At 44.6% G+C, this 16583-nt stretch overlaps 1 protein-coding gene across 8 annotated transcripts in view; it reads right to left on the bottom strand.

Moving 5' to 3' along the window:
* LOC135971337 (SH3 domain and tetratricopeptide repeat-containing protein 1-like) overlaps window positions 1–16583 on the bottom strand; it is a 52097-nt gene that overhangs the window by 25842 nt on the left and 9672 nt on the right. For 7 of the 8 annotated variants that reach the window (XR_012413947.1, XM_073993910.1, XM_073993911.1 and 4 more), the window contains exon 3: window positions 86–16520. The exons of the other annotated variant lie outside the window; for it this stretch is intronic. Coding sequence is in view for 4 of the 7 variants with exons in the window: in XM_065546513.2 (XP_065402585.1) it covers window positions 86–143 (58 nt within the window). In the remaining 3 variants the exon portion in view is untranslated. The remainder of the gene's footprint in view (window positions 1–85; window positions 16521–16583) is intronic. 8 annotated transcript variants of the gene reach the window in all.

Below are 16583 nucleotides of genomic sequence, written 5' to 3'. Positions count from 1 at the left end.
TTCACATGCAGCCCATGTTCCCATAACACAAGCCCTGCTCTGTGCTCCAAGGGCACACAGGGTGCCCCTTTATCTTAATACTCACCATATTCCATGGCAGCCATTGGCACATGTCTGTCCATCACACTAGACTTCCTGTGCATGAGGCAGGGATCATATATTATTACCTTTCTGTCCCCAATGTCTGGCCTAGAAGACACTCAGTAAATGATTACTGAACTAAGTCAGTTACTAAGACATGTTAAACTTGTATTAACAAAAATGTCTGGCCTAGAAGACACTCAGTAAATGATTACTGAACTGAGTCAGTTACTGAGACATGTTAAACTTGTATTAACAAAAATGTCTGGCCTAGAAGACACTCAGTAAGTGATTACTGAACTAAGTCAGTTACTAAGACATGTTAAACTTGTATTAACAAAATTGATTCAATAAGTTTGCCAATGCAGCGTTCATACCACACAGCTTAAATCTCAACCTGCGGATTTATCTTGTGTTCTGCTAGATTATCACCTATTAACATTCAGGAGGCACCTAGTATGTGCTAGGCATTACTAATTGCTGGGGACCTAGCAGTGACAAAACAACATTCCTTGTTCGAAGAGGAGTTCTAATAGAAAGAGGAATAGAAGGAACAGGCTAGATTGATGAGAGAGCTAAGAAAAGGACAGGCTGCCATGGGAAGCACCTGGTCTTGTCTGGATGGTACATAGTTAACGAAGTCTGAGTGCTTCATATGGCATAAGATCATCTCCTCCAAAGAAGCGAATGAAGCTTTGATTCCCCAGTACCGGAAGTCACCATAAAGATGCACACAGCCACATGCTTAGTGTAGGAAGTGAAACCAACCAACCAAACAAAGCTCCAACTTCCAGAGGCAACAGTCCAATTATGAAATCCTCTGGCTACGTTCAATTGAAATTCAAGGTATTCAAGAGGCTAATATTTAAGTGATAAATTAACCCAACCACTTAAAACTAAACTAGTCTTTGGTTCAAGGCGTAAGGGTATATACTACCTTTACAAATTTATTAGCTCTTAATATTTACATTTAAATATGATGATGATGGTGTAATAATAACTTTACTGAGTAGTTACTATGTGTTAGGCACCAAACTAAGCACTTTACACACACATTTGCACAATCCTGTGAGATGATAATGACTCCTTGTCATCCCATTTCATAGCTGAAAGTCAGGTTTATATAAGCTTAAAAACTTGCCCCAGATGACACAGCTAGTTAGCAAGACGCAGGCAGCCTGACTCCATAGGCCTTGTTTAAAGAAGGAATATTTATAAACTGTCCAGCACAGCAGTGGTACAAACAAGAGTTCAATAAATGCCTAAAGAGTACTTCATACCCAAAATTGTTTCCCGCCAATCAAACTACACTTACTCTGGTTCTGCATAACCAACTGTCAAATCATTGTTCCATGAAGAAAAGGTGGAACGGGTAGAGATCAGAATAGAGTGAATAACTGGTAAATATACTTCATGGCAGGTAGTAACAGGAGGTGGCATTTAGGCTATTTCCACATTTGTTTGCATAACACTTTTTTTCACAGTTCTAAAGCACAAGAACCATTCTAAGCTGGTGAAAGCATAAGGCATGTCTATGATCCAGGACTCCAATTCACTGTGGATCAGTGGATCTCAACCTTTATGGTATATCAGTTTTTAACAGCACTATAGCTGCCCAGGCTCCATTCCTGCAGATTCTATTTCAACTGGTCTGGAGTAAGCACGCATGCTTTTTTCACAGCCCCCCAGATGCAGCTAGGTTTGCAAACCACTATCCAAGATGTTCTCACACTTCCGCTCAGTTCAACACACACTCACTGAGATTCTAAGCACTACGAATCGGGCTAAGTTAACAAGTCAGGCTCGACTCCCTAATAATATTGGCAAAGAAACCAATATCAGAGATTTATTCCAGTCCAAACCAAATAAATTGCCGGGTGAAGAAAATGCCCAGGCAAAGTTTGCCACACAAAACAACTTCCTGTATCTTCCCGGTCCGTAGCCTAGAGACTGACTCTGAGCCATGAGAATTCAGAATCAGGGGAAAATGCCAGTCTGAGGCATCTGCCACACTCCTAACACACCCCCAAAAGTGCCCAGCTACATTTCACATCCACTGTCCTAACAGGGGTCGAAATAGGGAAGAGCAGTGCAATACAGAAAACAGAGCCTGCTGGGTGCCAAAAGGCTGAGGAATTCCAGTCCTAGCCCTGCTACCAATCGGTCTGGTCACTTCTCTCTGGTCCTGGTGTGGCCAACAGTTACGCGAGAGGGTGAGGCATAAAACCACAGATGTCAGGCAAGCTCCAGCATCCAAAATACATAGAAATTAAAAAGCATTAAGGTGATATCAAGGAATATATGCCATCAACCAGAAAAGTAACTGAAGTATTCCTTTTCCCATTCATAAGAAATCAAATGTGGAAGCAGAAAACTGAGCAATCAGCCTACCAAGTTGACTGGGGCAACAGAATACACTCACGGATTCTGTTCAAAACAGCGGGGGTGACAGGCCAAAAGGAGAATGGCAGAGCGTCCCTCTCTCCTCTGTCCACCCATGCCACCAGCACGTGAGTGCGTCCACACGCAGCGCCCAGTCTCCTGTTCCACTGACGCCAGCGTCCACTCATCGCAAGCCTACTAAGTGCCACATCTGCTATGATGCTCCCTCATCTCATCACCATAGACATCCCTGCTGGAGGTGAGTATGTGACAGACGAAAATCACGGAGGCCTAGGGAGGTTGAGACCTGCATTCCCACTGCGGTGAGGGCGTGCTTGAGAGGGACCCCACGGCTGGGCTCTCCATGCTGCTCTCCTCAGTAACCACTCCCAGAGCAGAGCAGCGAGGGGGAATTTTCTTCCTCTCACTATTTTCAGCCCCTTGGCTGACCCAGCATTCCCCAGAAAGCTATCGAGTCCTGACAGCTCTGAGGCCACAAAGCCATAAACGCAGGGGACACACAGCCCAACTATCTCTAACGGGTCTTTTACTTGTCATGCTGGTCATTTCTAAGAGCAGATGGGTTAAGAAAGACGTGGCAGGTTACCACGAAATGACCCCTCCACTCCTCCCTGGGGGAAGGCTGACTAGCGAGCAGTCAGGCCGGCTTTCTCCCCCCCACTCCCTGCATTCCTGTCCCTAAGGAACCACAGACAATTCCACCAAATATAGGCAGGAGACAGCCACCTCCTTCCTACAGCTGGAGGGGGGAAGGGTCCTCTCGGGCCTTTCTAACTGCATGAAAACCAAACTGTGAGCCGTACTGACCCGGGCCTCACTCATGTTGCAGGCATGTACAACACAGGTGCCCAGTGGTATCATCAGGCAGAAATAGGAATGTGCTTTCCATCGTTTTCATACAGTGATTCCAGAACCGCTATTCACACAGCTCCACTTCTCACACATATAACGGGCTTCATGGATTACACAGCATTTTCACCAAGCCCCTCATCCGCTCCTCCCAGCAGCCTTGTGTGATCCCTTCAGTAAGCTTCCTCATCTCCATTTCTTAAGAAATGGAGTTTCTGAGGTTATGAAACCAAAACTTTCCCAAGAACATCCAGCTGGTGTTAGAACCAGGATATGAGGGCTTCTGATTCTACAACCAGTATTTGTGCCAATATTCCACATGGGCCCCTCCAGGGATTTCTGCCTGATCTTAAAATGCAGACAGCAAATCCGTCTCTCTAGAGTTCTGGGGTTCCCTATAGACAAGAAGTAAAACTTCTAACAGAAAGCTTATACTTATTTGGAAGGCTACGTGGGATATTCCTTTAAGTTAGTTTGTTCATGTTTTGGAAAGATTGTTCCAATGACAATGCGGGGCATCAAGTGTAGAAGGGATTCCATGATGAGGCAGAGAAACAATTCAGTGGCTCTTACAATAGTTCAAATGAGGCATGAGGCGCAACCAGAAAGGACAGAGGGAAAATGCATTGGAAAGAAATGCAAAATGAAGTCCACTCAGACCCAGGATGGAAAAAAGGGGATTAAGCATGATAGTGGTTTCTAGTTTGAAAGACTGATGAACAACGATGTCATTAACTACTGCAGAGTGGTATCTGGGGCCTGGGTGCACCAGTTTGTTTAACCATTCACCTGCTGAGCAGTTTCCAGGCTGTTTCCAGTTTCTAGCCTTTATAAATAATGCTGCTATGAACAGATACATAAAGGCTTTTGTGTGAACATAAGTCTTCATTTCTCTGGGATAACTGCCCATGAATGTGACTGCTGCATCCTATGGCAATTGCACATTTAGTTTTTTCAGAAACTGTCAGCTGTTTTCCAGAATGGCTGTACCATCTTCCATTCCCACCAGCCAAGTGTGAGTGATCCCATTTCCTTGCATCCTCACCAGCATTGGTCTTGTTACTACCTTTTATTTTAGGCATTCTGATAGGTGTATAGTGATGTGGCTTTAGTGTGCATTTTTCTGATGGCTCATGATGTTGAACATCTTTTCCTGTGCTTATATGTTATCTGAAATGCCTCTTCAGGTCTTTTATTCATTTTCAAAGTAGATGATTTGGTTTCACTGCTGAATTTTGATAGTTCTTTATATATTATAGATATGAGTCCTTTATCAGACATCTGGTTTGCAAATAGTTTCTCCCAGTCTCTAGCTCCTCTTTTCATCTTTATTTTGCACTGTACATTTTAGTCCATGATCCATTTTGAGTTAATTTTTGTACGAGGTATAAGGTTTAGATCAGAGTTCAGGTTTTTTTCCTATGAATAATCAGGTAGCCATTAACATTTTTTAAGAGACAAGGTCTCACTCTGTCACCCAGGCTGGAATGCAATGACAAGAACAGAGCTCACTGCAGCTTTGACTCCTGGGCTCAAGTTATCCTCCTGCCTCAGCCTCCTGGAGTAGCTGGGACCACAGGCAGGTACCACCACGACCAGTTAATTTTTTTAGTTCTTGTAGAGACAGGGTCTTGAGCCATGTTCCCAGGCTGGTGTGGAACTCCTAGGCTAAAGTCATCATCCCACTTATATGCGGCCAGGCAGTGGCACATGACTGTGATCACAACACTTTGGGAGAATGAAGCAGGAGAATCACTTGAACCCAGGAATTCCAGACCAGCCTGAGCAACAGAGGGAGGCCCTGTCTCTGCAAAAAATTTTAAACATTAGCTGGGCATGGTGTTGTACACCTGTGGTCCCAGCTACTTGAGAGGCTGAGGTGGGAGGATCTCTCGAGCCTATGAGGCTGAGGCTGTAGTGAGCCATGATTGCACCACTACATTCCAGCCTGGGAGAAAGTGAGACACTGTCTCCAAAAAAAAAAAAAAAAACAAAAGAAAAGAAAGAAACAAACAAACAAAACATGCTAGAGCATCACCCATATGAGACAGGTATTGTCTTTTTGAAAATTTAATTACAGTTATATAATAGACATGTAAAATGTCCACTTTGAAAGCTTGAAAAATATATAACTCTAAGTATTCTTACCTTAAAATTCTGATTCCTACCTAAGATATCACATACTGTTTACATAAGTATCACAATGCCTGGACAACAACTAAAAATGTGTACGAGGGAGAAAAATGAGCATGTATGCCTATTAATTAAGGTATATTTCCCCCTCATTACACAAAAAGTCATCACGGCAAACCCCTGTGACTGTATCTAAAGCAAGCCTACAGTTTTACTTCTCTGTATAATAAAATGCAAGGCTAAAATTCAAATACTAAACATTTCCTGAAGCCAAGGGTAGTTTACTTAAAATAAATGCCCCGGGTCTATATCAAAAATATGAAAAAGCTAGCTACTTAGCCATTGCAATCTAAGTTCAGCTTTTTCTTTTTAAATTGACACATAATTGTGCACTCTACATATGTATGGAGTACACATAGTGATGTTATATTACATGTAATTTATGTGATCAGCGTAATTAGCATATCCACCATCTCAAACATTTATCATTTCTTTGTGTTGGTAACGTTCAATACCCTTCCTCCAATTATCTGGAACTATATATTCTTTTTTTTTTTTTTTTTTTTTTGTGAGACAAAGTCTTGCTCTGTTGCCCAGGCTGGAGTGCAGTGGTGTGATCTCAGCTTACTGCAACATCTGCTTCCCAGGTTCAAGCTATTCTCCTGCCTCGGCCTCCCTGGTAGCTGGGGTTACAGGCACCCACCACTATGCCCGGCTAATTTTTGTATTTTTAGTAGAGATGGGGTTTCACCACATTGGCCAGGCTGCTCTCAAACTCCTGACTTCAGGTGATCCACCCACCTCAGCCTCCCAAAGTGCTAGGATTACATACATGAGCCATGGTGCCCAGCCTGAAACTATATATTCTTGTTAACTATAGTCGTCCTATGTTATAAAACACTAGAACTTACTCCTATCCAGCTCTAATTTTGCATCCTTTAACAAATTTCTCCCTATCTCCCTCTTCCCCCACCCTTCCAACGCTCTAGGATCCTCTGTCTACTTTCAACTTCCATGAGATCCACTCCTTTTGCCTTCCACATAAGAGAATATATGCTGTGTAACTTTCTGTCCCTGGCTTATTTCACATAATATCTTCCAGTTCCATCCACATTGTTGAGAATAACAGGACTTCATCCTGTGTTATGGCTGACTAGTACTCCACTGTGTATAAAGACCACATTTTCTCTATCCATCATCTGCTGTTGGACACCGAGGCTGATTCCATACCTTGGCTATGGTGAACAGTGCTGCAGGAAACACAGAGGCGTGGATGCCCCTCCAACACTGATTTCCTTTTCTTTGGGTATCTACACTGTAGTGGGACTGCTGGATCACACTGTAATTTCATTTGCAGTTTTCTGAGGGACTTCCATACTGTTTGCCATAGTGGGTGCCCTAGCTTACTCTTACTCTTTTTCATTTTTCTCTTTGAGACAGAGTCTCACTGTTGCCCAAGCTGGAGTATAGTGGTGCAATCTCGGCTCGCTCACTGTAGCATCCGCCTCCCGGGTTCCAGTGGTTCTCATGCCTCGGCCTCCTGAGTAGCGGGGATTACAGGCGCCTGCCACTGCACCTGGCAAATTTTTGTATTTTTTAGTAGAGATGCGGTTTCACCACGTTGGCCAGGCTGGTCTTGAACTCCTGGCCTCAAGTGATCCGCCCACCTCAGTCGCCCAACAGTGCTGGGATTACAGGTGTGATCCACCATGCCCAGATAATTTTTGTGTTTTTAGTAGAGACGGGGTTTCACCATGTTGGCCAAGCTGGTTTCAAACTCCTGACATCAGGTGATCTGCCCATCTCGGCCTCCCAAAGTGCTGGGATGTCCGCGTGCACCCCGCGCCCAGCCAGCTGCTCTAGTTTACACCCCCCTACACCCTGTAAGAGCTCCCTTGTCTCCATATCCTTGCCAGCACTTGTTATTTTTTGTCTTTTTGATAATACCCATCCTAATCGGTGAGATGATACCTCACTGCGGTTTTGATTTGCATTTCTCTGATTGTAAGTGATACTGAACATTTTTTTCACATATTTTTTGGCCATTTGTATGTCTTCTTTCAAGAAATGTCTGTTCGGTTGGGTGTGGTGACACAAACCTGTAAGCCCAGCACTCAGAACGCTAAGGCAGGAGGACAGCTTGAGCCTAGACCAGCCTAGGCAGCAGAGCAAAACCCTAGCTCAAAAAGAAAAAAAAAAAAAAAAAAAAAAGAAATATCTGTGTCTGTTCAGCTTTTTGACCTCCAAAAATTAAGAGCCCATTTTGGAATCGGACGACCTGCCTGATTCAGAGACAATCTGTGTTTGGTTCTACTCTGCTACTTCCTATGTGACTTTGGGAAGTTCCCTTAGCCACTTTGAGCTCAACTTCCTCAACATTAACTAGGAATAAGTACCACCTGCCTCTGCTGGTTAACGCTGAGGACTGAAAGGAGAACCTCAACGCCACTTGACGATGCTGCCTGGCGGAAGCCCCTCAATGCGGGACTGGTAGGATCATCTGAAGCTAAGTACAACTTTCCTTTCCACTGTCCTAGGCTCACTCTGCATGCGATTAGAAAGGAATAGCGAATAAAGGAAACCAAAATAATTGCTTAATTTTTAATAAGAAATTTTTAAAAAGTGGGGGTGGTGGCAAAATAGGAGGGAGAGGAGGGGAAGGAAAAAGCAGCCAGTCCCAAATTCTAGTCCAGGGCTCATCCCCGGCCTCCTCACTCAGGCAATCACCAGTCCCCACCTCCTGGGGAGGGGTACTTTCTCCGCTGGATTCACCTACAGGGAAGGCACTGCCACAGGTGTTCAGAAACCAGGAGCACCTTGAAATGGGCAATGTGCTTTGGGTAGGAGACCTACAATTTACCCAAAGAAACCACGGCACAAAAGTGACCCACATAGGAGGGACCAATGGCTGTAAATACTTGGTGGCAAAAACTGATGTCATACCGTCTGTAAAGGAGACACACACCCAAATAAAATTTGCCAAAATAGCATGAAAAAAATTCAGCAGACATCCAGTGCCACTCTGTTACTGAAATATGTATATCCCAAAGCCAGGGACCTCTCTGGAACACTGTCTTTATTTCCACGTTTCATGGAAGATGTTTGAGTGCACTCACGTGTGTCTCAACAAACCTCCAGTCCCTGCTCTAAACCCTGTGACTCCTCAGCAAAACCCAAAAACAAGTATCAGTTTTCCTTCCAAATGGGAAATTTCCTGACCTAGCGAAACCAGCATCAAATCCACTTATTATGAGATAGCTGATTACAGGCAAAGCCCTCTAGTCCAGGATGACTCCCCTCCTGCAGGAGCGGGAAGGATGGGCATAGCACTGGCCTTCCAGACCACATCTCCAGGCAGTTTGAAACCATGGCTGCTCAGGTGAGCCATGATAAAAATCAAAACCAAGTATCTCTGAAAAGTGTGCATGTCAAGACCCAGACCTCGGACCAGACTCAGCAGAAATGGATGTTGCAAGGTTTGTTCAGAGACCTCCTCTCCATACCCCCTCTCCCCGGGACCTCCCTCCTTGCACTAGCGGTCCAGGGCCAATGGACCGCTCCCTTACCTCTAGCCCAGTGCATTTTCAGGACCAGCTCCCAGACTGTACCAGACCCTGAAATGTATTCGCTGAATGCACTATTTCTTGAAATGATCATAAATCACCTGATTATAGCAACAATTGTTTTAAAAGTGTTCTCTCTCTCTCAGGAATCATGCCATGAGTTTGAGCAAGCAGCTTTGCTTCTCTCTACTGCAATTCTATCATTTGCAAAATGTTAACAATTACTGTGTTCACCCATAGCATTGTTGTAAAAAGCCTTAAGACCCACTTCATGTAGCCTGCCCGGAGCACAGACCCTGTCACATGGTAAATGCCCACTGAAGGTGAGTTATCTGTAGCTATTATTACCTGCCCCTCCAGCGAACAAAAGGAGTCGATCAGGTCTCATCGTATCACCATGAAAGGATGTCCATGTAGACTGTGCAGTGGGAGTAGGGGAACTCAATGTTTATCAGGTACTATTTTGTTTTTTACAAAGTGTACATATATATTTGTAGGTACACTGGAAAAGATCTGGAAGGAAATACACCCAGTGTTAATAGTGACTACCCCAAAGACACATTCATCCAAACACACAACAGAAAAACACTCACTATCTTTCTGTCTTCCATATCATTTGAACTATTTTCAATAAGCATCTATGGCTTTTGTAAAGTTTTTGAAAGCAATTTATTGCATTTTTTTCTGGAGAAACAAGCAGGAGCACGAAAAAGGTGGAAACAGAAGGTAAAATGGAATGGGACTCAATGGAATTGAGTCCCAGCCAGGCTCAGCAGGCACACGAACCACACACCTCTCACTACAACTCAACACCAGCTCTCTCTTCTCTTGGTCCAATGGCCCAAGACTTAGAGATAAAATGTTTATTGTGATCACATCAATCACACCAAGGAACTTGGAACCACCCTTTCAAACTCCTCTCGTTGTGTGTACCTGCCCAGGGCTGTTAGCTTTCCTCCTGTGTCTTTGGCTGGCCTGTAATCCCCTAGCAGTGGAAATGCATCCTGACACTTAGCCATCATCCCCACAACACTCAGCACCGCATAGAGACCAGGGCAGTGATGCCCACTCGGACTGCGATTCACTTATAAAGCAAAGGACCAGGGGCCAGATGCGACTTGTCTTTGGTAACTCACCAGCTGTTGCTTGAACCAGAACAAAGCCAGGTCTCCTGATGCCCAGAAAAGAGCTAGTGCCTGTACCGCTAGAAAAGTGGTGAAAATGTTTTGCTTGCTGTGAAAAGACGCACTACTGGAGAAGATGGGTGCAACTTCTCATGGAGCCACTCAGCCCAGATCACCAGGAAACAGGGCTGCCGGATGACACACTAAGCCCAGATCACCAGGAAACAGGACTGCCATATGAGACACTAAGCCCATCCACTGGAAAGGAAATCTGGCTGGGCAGTAGAAGGAAATTCACACAGGTTACCCCAGCCCAACGGCAGGAACAACATGAAGAAAACAAAAAATAACTGACTGGAAAGCCATAGCCTGGCTAGCAAATTCAAAACAGAGCCACAATCCTAGCAGCACATAGCACTGCAACACAGAGCTTCAGTCAGTGTGCTCACACTTTAAGTAGAAAGGTAAAATGTCCATGTTTTTGGAACAAAGGGCTATTTTTATGTGTGTGTGTGATGTCAGAACAAACTGTTGGCAAGGAAATAGAAATAGGCGCCCTTACACATTGACAGTGAGATAACAGTATGGCCCTAACAGAAGGGAATCGAGCAACACCCATCAACATTTAAAATGTGCAGAACCCTGAATCCCACAATTCCATTTCTAGCAATGCATCCTATGAACATATTGATGCAAATATGGAAGAATTACGTACAACTCAGCATTGATTAATCCAAACGGTTGGGAATAACCTAAATATTTACCAGTGGGGAACTGATGGAGAACACTGTTTATCTTATGCCAACATCTGTGTTTTAAAAAGAAGATACATAGGCTGGGTGCAGTCGCTCACACATGTAATCCCAGCACCTTGAGAGGCTGAGGCAGGTGGATCAAGAAGCCAAGATATCCAGACCATCCTGGCCAACACGGTGAAACCCCGTCTCTACTAAAAATACAAAAATAATCTGGGCATAGTGGCGCGCGCCTGTAGTCCCAGCCACTCAGGAGGTTGAGGCAGGAGAATCGCTTGAACCCAGGAGGTGGAGGTTGCAGTGAGCTGAGATCACGCCAGCCTGGTGACAGAGCAAGACTCCATCTTGGAAAAACAAACAAGCAAGCAAACAAACAAAACTGGCAACAGTGGTCACAGAGCAGTGATGGGAGTAGGACTGCCTTTCACTCTCCAGGACCTTTTGAATGTCGCTCATATTACATACTCAAAATATATGACTACAGTAAATATTTTCAGAGTAACTATGAAAAACTGGGGAAATAATAATATCTAACACACAGGACTGCTGCATAATTAAAGGATGAAAAACATTAATCACTATCAGAGTTCAAAGGAAGAAAGATTAATTCTAGCTTGGATGTCAGAGCGGGGATCATGTAAAGGAAGTGAGTATTTCAAGTCTTGAAGGATGGAGAAGATTTAAAGAGGCAGAAGTGTGGAGATGATGTCCCAGATGGAGATAAGAACATAGGCGAAGACGATGTCCCAGACGGAAATAAGAACACAGGTGAAGACGATGTCCCAGATGGAGATAAGTACATAGGCAAAGACGATGTCCCAGACGGAAATAAGAACACAGGTGAAGACGATGTCCCAGATGGAGATAAGAACATAGGCAAAGAAGATGAAGAGATGAGAAGGTATAAATTCTAAATGCAGCTCTCAGGCTGGGCTTCAGAACAGCGCTTAGGCAACAAGTTGGAATGCAAGGCTGATGGCGGGAATGGAAACACTGCAACCCAACTTGCATATCACGCCCAGATCATGAGCCTTGAATGCCAAGCCAGGGAACCCGTCCTTGATCTTAACAACAAAAAATCACTGGGCTGGGCGTGTGGCTCACGCCTGTAATCCAGTGCTTTGAGAGGCTGAGGTGAGAGGACTGCTTGAGGCCAGGAGTTTGAAACCACTCTGGACAACACAGCAAGACTCTGACCTTACAAAAAATTTAAAAATTAGCTAGGCAGTGCTGGGATTACAGGTGTGAGCCACCACACCCGGCCTGGTTTCTCTACTTCTAAGGGCACTAATCCTGTCAGACCAGGGCCCACGCTCATGACCTCATCTAACCCTAATCACCTCTCAAAGGTCCTATCCCCTAATACCATCACACTGGCAGTTAGGGTTCCAGTACAAGAATCTGGAGGGGACATTAACATTCAGTTTATAACAATGTCTTTTCAATCCTGTTGAAAAAAACAACCAAATGAGTAGGCAAAGAAGTACCTTATATGTAAACAAGTCAGAACTTTTCATATTTCTGCGAACACATTAAGGTCAATTTAAAATGTCTGATAACAAGAGTCAGAAGCAGAGATAAATGAAAGTTAGTTACTCTGCATTTTAGGCCCACCTTGAGTTGTCTTCCAATGACATTGTGGCACAAAGAACACTGCTTTCTATTCCTGGTTTTGCCACCAAAGAAGCTGGAACATTTCCCTGTATTTCTGTTTATCTTGAAAATCACTGGGCTGACCTAGCAGACCTCCAAGGTCCCTTCCATTCACAAATTCCACAAATAACTTCCTACCAACAGAGGCTACACAAATAAACTACACTGACGAAGGGGAAAGCTAACACTAGCAAACAATGAGATGCACACAAGACAAGACGTATAGAGAAGTGGATCAACCACAAACTGGTGGACGATGAGCCGGCGGGGGATAAAAACACATTCCCTAACGATGGACAGACAGGAAATGGCGCTGAGGTAGTATTGTTGAAGATTTCCTATTTTACAACTTCAAGATAAATGGCCCAATTGTTTATATTCATTCTGATTAAATGTGAACGTGAAAACTTCCTCCAGGGGACACAGACATCTAAAAAGTTCCCAATGTATCCAATTTGTCATTTGATATTTTTACTGACAAGAAAAATGAGGGACTGAATATACAAACAGAACATGCCTGATCATATGTATAAAGACAGAACTCAGACCACAACCTGTAGCTGCCCACCCAGGAAACCAATCCCCTATCTACAGTAAACAGCTAGGAGGCCAGCCAGGCTAGCACATGAGACAGGAAGCCAGACTGCTCTCTCTCCACAACCCAGAAACTAAACCACGATTCTGTCCGTGGCCAGGACTTGACTCAAAACTGACAGCCACCCTAATTTTGGCCCCTATTTCCATTTAGGATAATTCAAAGAAAGCCAAATACACCCCTAACGAATCACATAGGACACCCCACTTCTGCACAGCCGCCTCCAGCCCCCACAACAGCCTCCACTGAGAGCCATTCTTTTCCATCCTGAAGCTTCCCCACTCCTCATCTGCCACTCACTTGCATGTCAGTCTCTGCCACACGCAAGTGATGGTGCCGACTCCCTTGCCACAGCAGCTCTGAGAAAGTCATCTCTGCCTGTCTCATGTGGGCGGCCTTCCTTTATTTCCCCCAAAGAATAAGTCTTAAATGAGGGGCTTCTCTCTCTATGGCCCAGCTACACAATTCAGAAGCCCAGCATGGCAATTCCAAGCCTGGAAAGACCATACACCCCTCAGGTCTTCTTTCCACAAAACACAACTTCCTTGAGTTCTTCAGTCACTCCCCACTAACCGGGGAAGGAACCATGTGTTATGGAAAGATCAAGGGCTTTGAAGTCAAACTTCTGAGTTCATCAAGTACTTCATCTTTCCACTTAAATTACATGGCCCTGCCCAGGCGTGGTGGCTCACACCTGTAATCCCAGCACTTTGGGAGGCCGAGTTGGGCGGATCACCCAAGGTTGGGAGTTCAAGACCAGCCTAACCAACATGGAAAAACCCCGTCCCTACTAAAAATATGAAATCAGCCTGGTGTGGTGGCTCATGCCTGTCATCCCAGCTACTCGGGAGGCTGAGGCAGGAGAATCACTTGAACTTGGGAAGCAGAGGTTGTGGTGAGCCAAGATCACGCCATTGCACTCCAGCCTAGACAAGAAGAGCAAAACTCTGTCTCAAAAAAAAAAAAAAAAAAAAAAAAAAAACAAATGACGTGACCTTGAACAATTTTCTTAACTTCTCTAAGCTTCTATCTTCATCTTCAATAAAATAATTTTACCTCTAAGATTGCATTAAATGGAATCCCACATGTAAAACAGCTGACAAATATTAGGGGCCCAACAGCTGTGTGCTCCTACTGCCGCCCCACTTTACCCCAAGGGAGAAGTGCAAGATGTCCAGAAAAAGCCTGTTGATCCCTACACCTCAGCATCCTGTGTTCACACAAGGCGCAGTGGCATCCAGACTTACCTGGGTCACCCAAAGACAAGCCATGTTTTGATTTGTCAACTTAGGTACACATGGCTTCTAACGTTCACCATATATGATCCATAATTTAGAAGAGATTTTCCTACACTACCCCGCGGTTCTATTTTAGCAGACTTAGATGTGCCGTAATAGCTCACTCTCTTAAGCCCTCTTCAGTATCAAAAACAAAACTTTAATCTGTAACACAGTTATCAGCCGTGAAAGTGGAAAAGGTACCTATGAGTCAAAATGACCCTCTGCCCCGCTCCACCCCACCCTACAAAAAGCTGTTCAGGAGTATTTGGGCTGCTTATGAGAATGCTGTCTGTATTCCCAGGAACAGACAAACGCCTACCCTGGTTAGAAGCTGCACTGCTCAGGGTAGAAAGCTCCCCACACCCTCTACCCAAGGAGAAGAGAAGCAAATGGGGTGGCCAGGCTCCAGGACGTGGACTGTTTAGTGTGGTTTCTGCAGTCCAGGTCACCGCCATGGGTGAAGCTTTTCCTTCCTTCTTTTCCAACCAAGTGGCCAAGGTCCTACGGCTGCTGTAGGGCCTCTTCCCCAGGATGAGACAGCCCAGCCATTCCCCTTCCCTCTTTTTTTTTTTTTTTTTTTTTTTTTTGAGATGGAGTCTCACTCTGTCACCCAATCTGCACTGCAGTGGTGCAATCTTAGCTCACTGCCACCTCTGCCTCCCGGGTTCAAACAATTCTGCCTCAGCCTCCCTGGTAGCTGGAGTTACAGGCGCCCAGCACCACGCCCAGTTAATTTTTATATTTTTAGTACAGATGGAGTTTCAACTTGTTGGCCAGGCTGCTCTCGAACTCCCGACCTCAGGTGATCCACCTGCCTCGGCCTCCCAAAGTGCTGGGATTACAGGCATGAGCCACCGCATCTGGCCGAGTCAGCCCAGACATCTTGACTTTTTGTTCTGGCAAAATTACTCTCTTCCACGTCTGCCTTCCAAGTAGCTAAATCAGAGATCTGGCCTTGGGGCAGGCTTGAAGAACCCCTGTTTTTTGGTCCTCAAGAGCTCCTACCAGGGTCTGGGACAATTCCAAGACTTGTGTTCTTAAAGAGGAAAGAAACCTCACATACACGGCTCTCGCAGAGCTCAGGCAGAGCTCAGGCAAGGCTTGGGAGGTGGCCCTAAGGTTTGGGTGTGCCATCTATGATCACAGCTAAGAGATCTGAAGCCAGCTGTCTGGGTTCCAACCTCAATTCCAACAGCACTGGCTGTGTGATGTTAGACAACGTCCCCAGCCTCTCTGTGGTTCAGTTTCCTCACTGTAAAAGGGACACAACAATAGAGCTTCTCTAAAAATTAAGTGAATTGGTGCATATAAGGTATTCAGAACAATGCTTGGCACATGGGGGAGTTCAATAGACACGTAATGAACAGAGTAACTTAGCAATTAATAAATATACTCATCCAGGACAGGCGCGGTGGCTCACGCCTGTAATTCCAAAACTTTGGGAGGCTGAGGCGAGAGGATCACTTGAGCCCAGGAGTTTGAGACTAGCATGGGCAACACAGCAATATTCCATCTCTAAAAATGTGTTTCTGTAACATATATGTATATATAGACTCATATATTCACAGTGTATTTATAATACACAAAATAGCGGAATACAGACTTAACTGTTCACAATGGTTACTTCTAGAGAAGGGGAAATGCAAATTTCAGCTTTTTATGCTACACATATATTCTTGTATCATCTGAAATATTTAAGCAAATTGTATGTATAAATTTGCCCCAAAACACATAGCAGAACAATGTAGTTTTGACTCAAAAATCTTCAAATCATGATGGAATTGTCCTGTGAAAGTAAAGTTATAGAGATGAAAAGTCTCCCTCCAGCCTAAATGCTCTTTCATATGACCTATATTACACACACCAATGCAGACGCCCCAATCCTTTCCCCACGGTCATAAGAATTTTTCAGTGAACTGTATTCCCCTTTACAAACTAGATGATAGTTAGAGTTACCAGGCAAGAACGTGGATCCAGTTCTGCTTTTTCAAAGCCCAATGTTCCTCACATAATAGCAATGCATTCTTCAACCGGTCAACTGCCCCCAACACCTGAGCTCTCTGTTGTACACAACTCAGCGAGGCCTGGGAGAAAGCAGGTGCAAATTTCACTTACTCAGTAACAACACATCCCACCTGATTCCTCTG

The sequence above is a fragment of the Macaca fascicularis genome, chromosome 6 (genome assembly GCF_037993035.2).
Source record: "Macaca fascicularis isolate 582-1 chromosome 6, T2T-MFA8v1.1".
NCBI classification, from domain to species: Eukaryota; Metazoa; Chordata; class Mammalia; order Primates; family Cercopithecidae; genus Macaca; species Macaca fascicularis.
The sequence above is the reverse complement of the archived record's forward strand: the minus strand, read 5'-3'. Positions and strand labels throughout refer to the sequence as shown.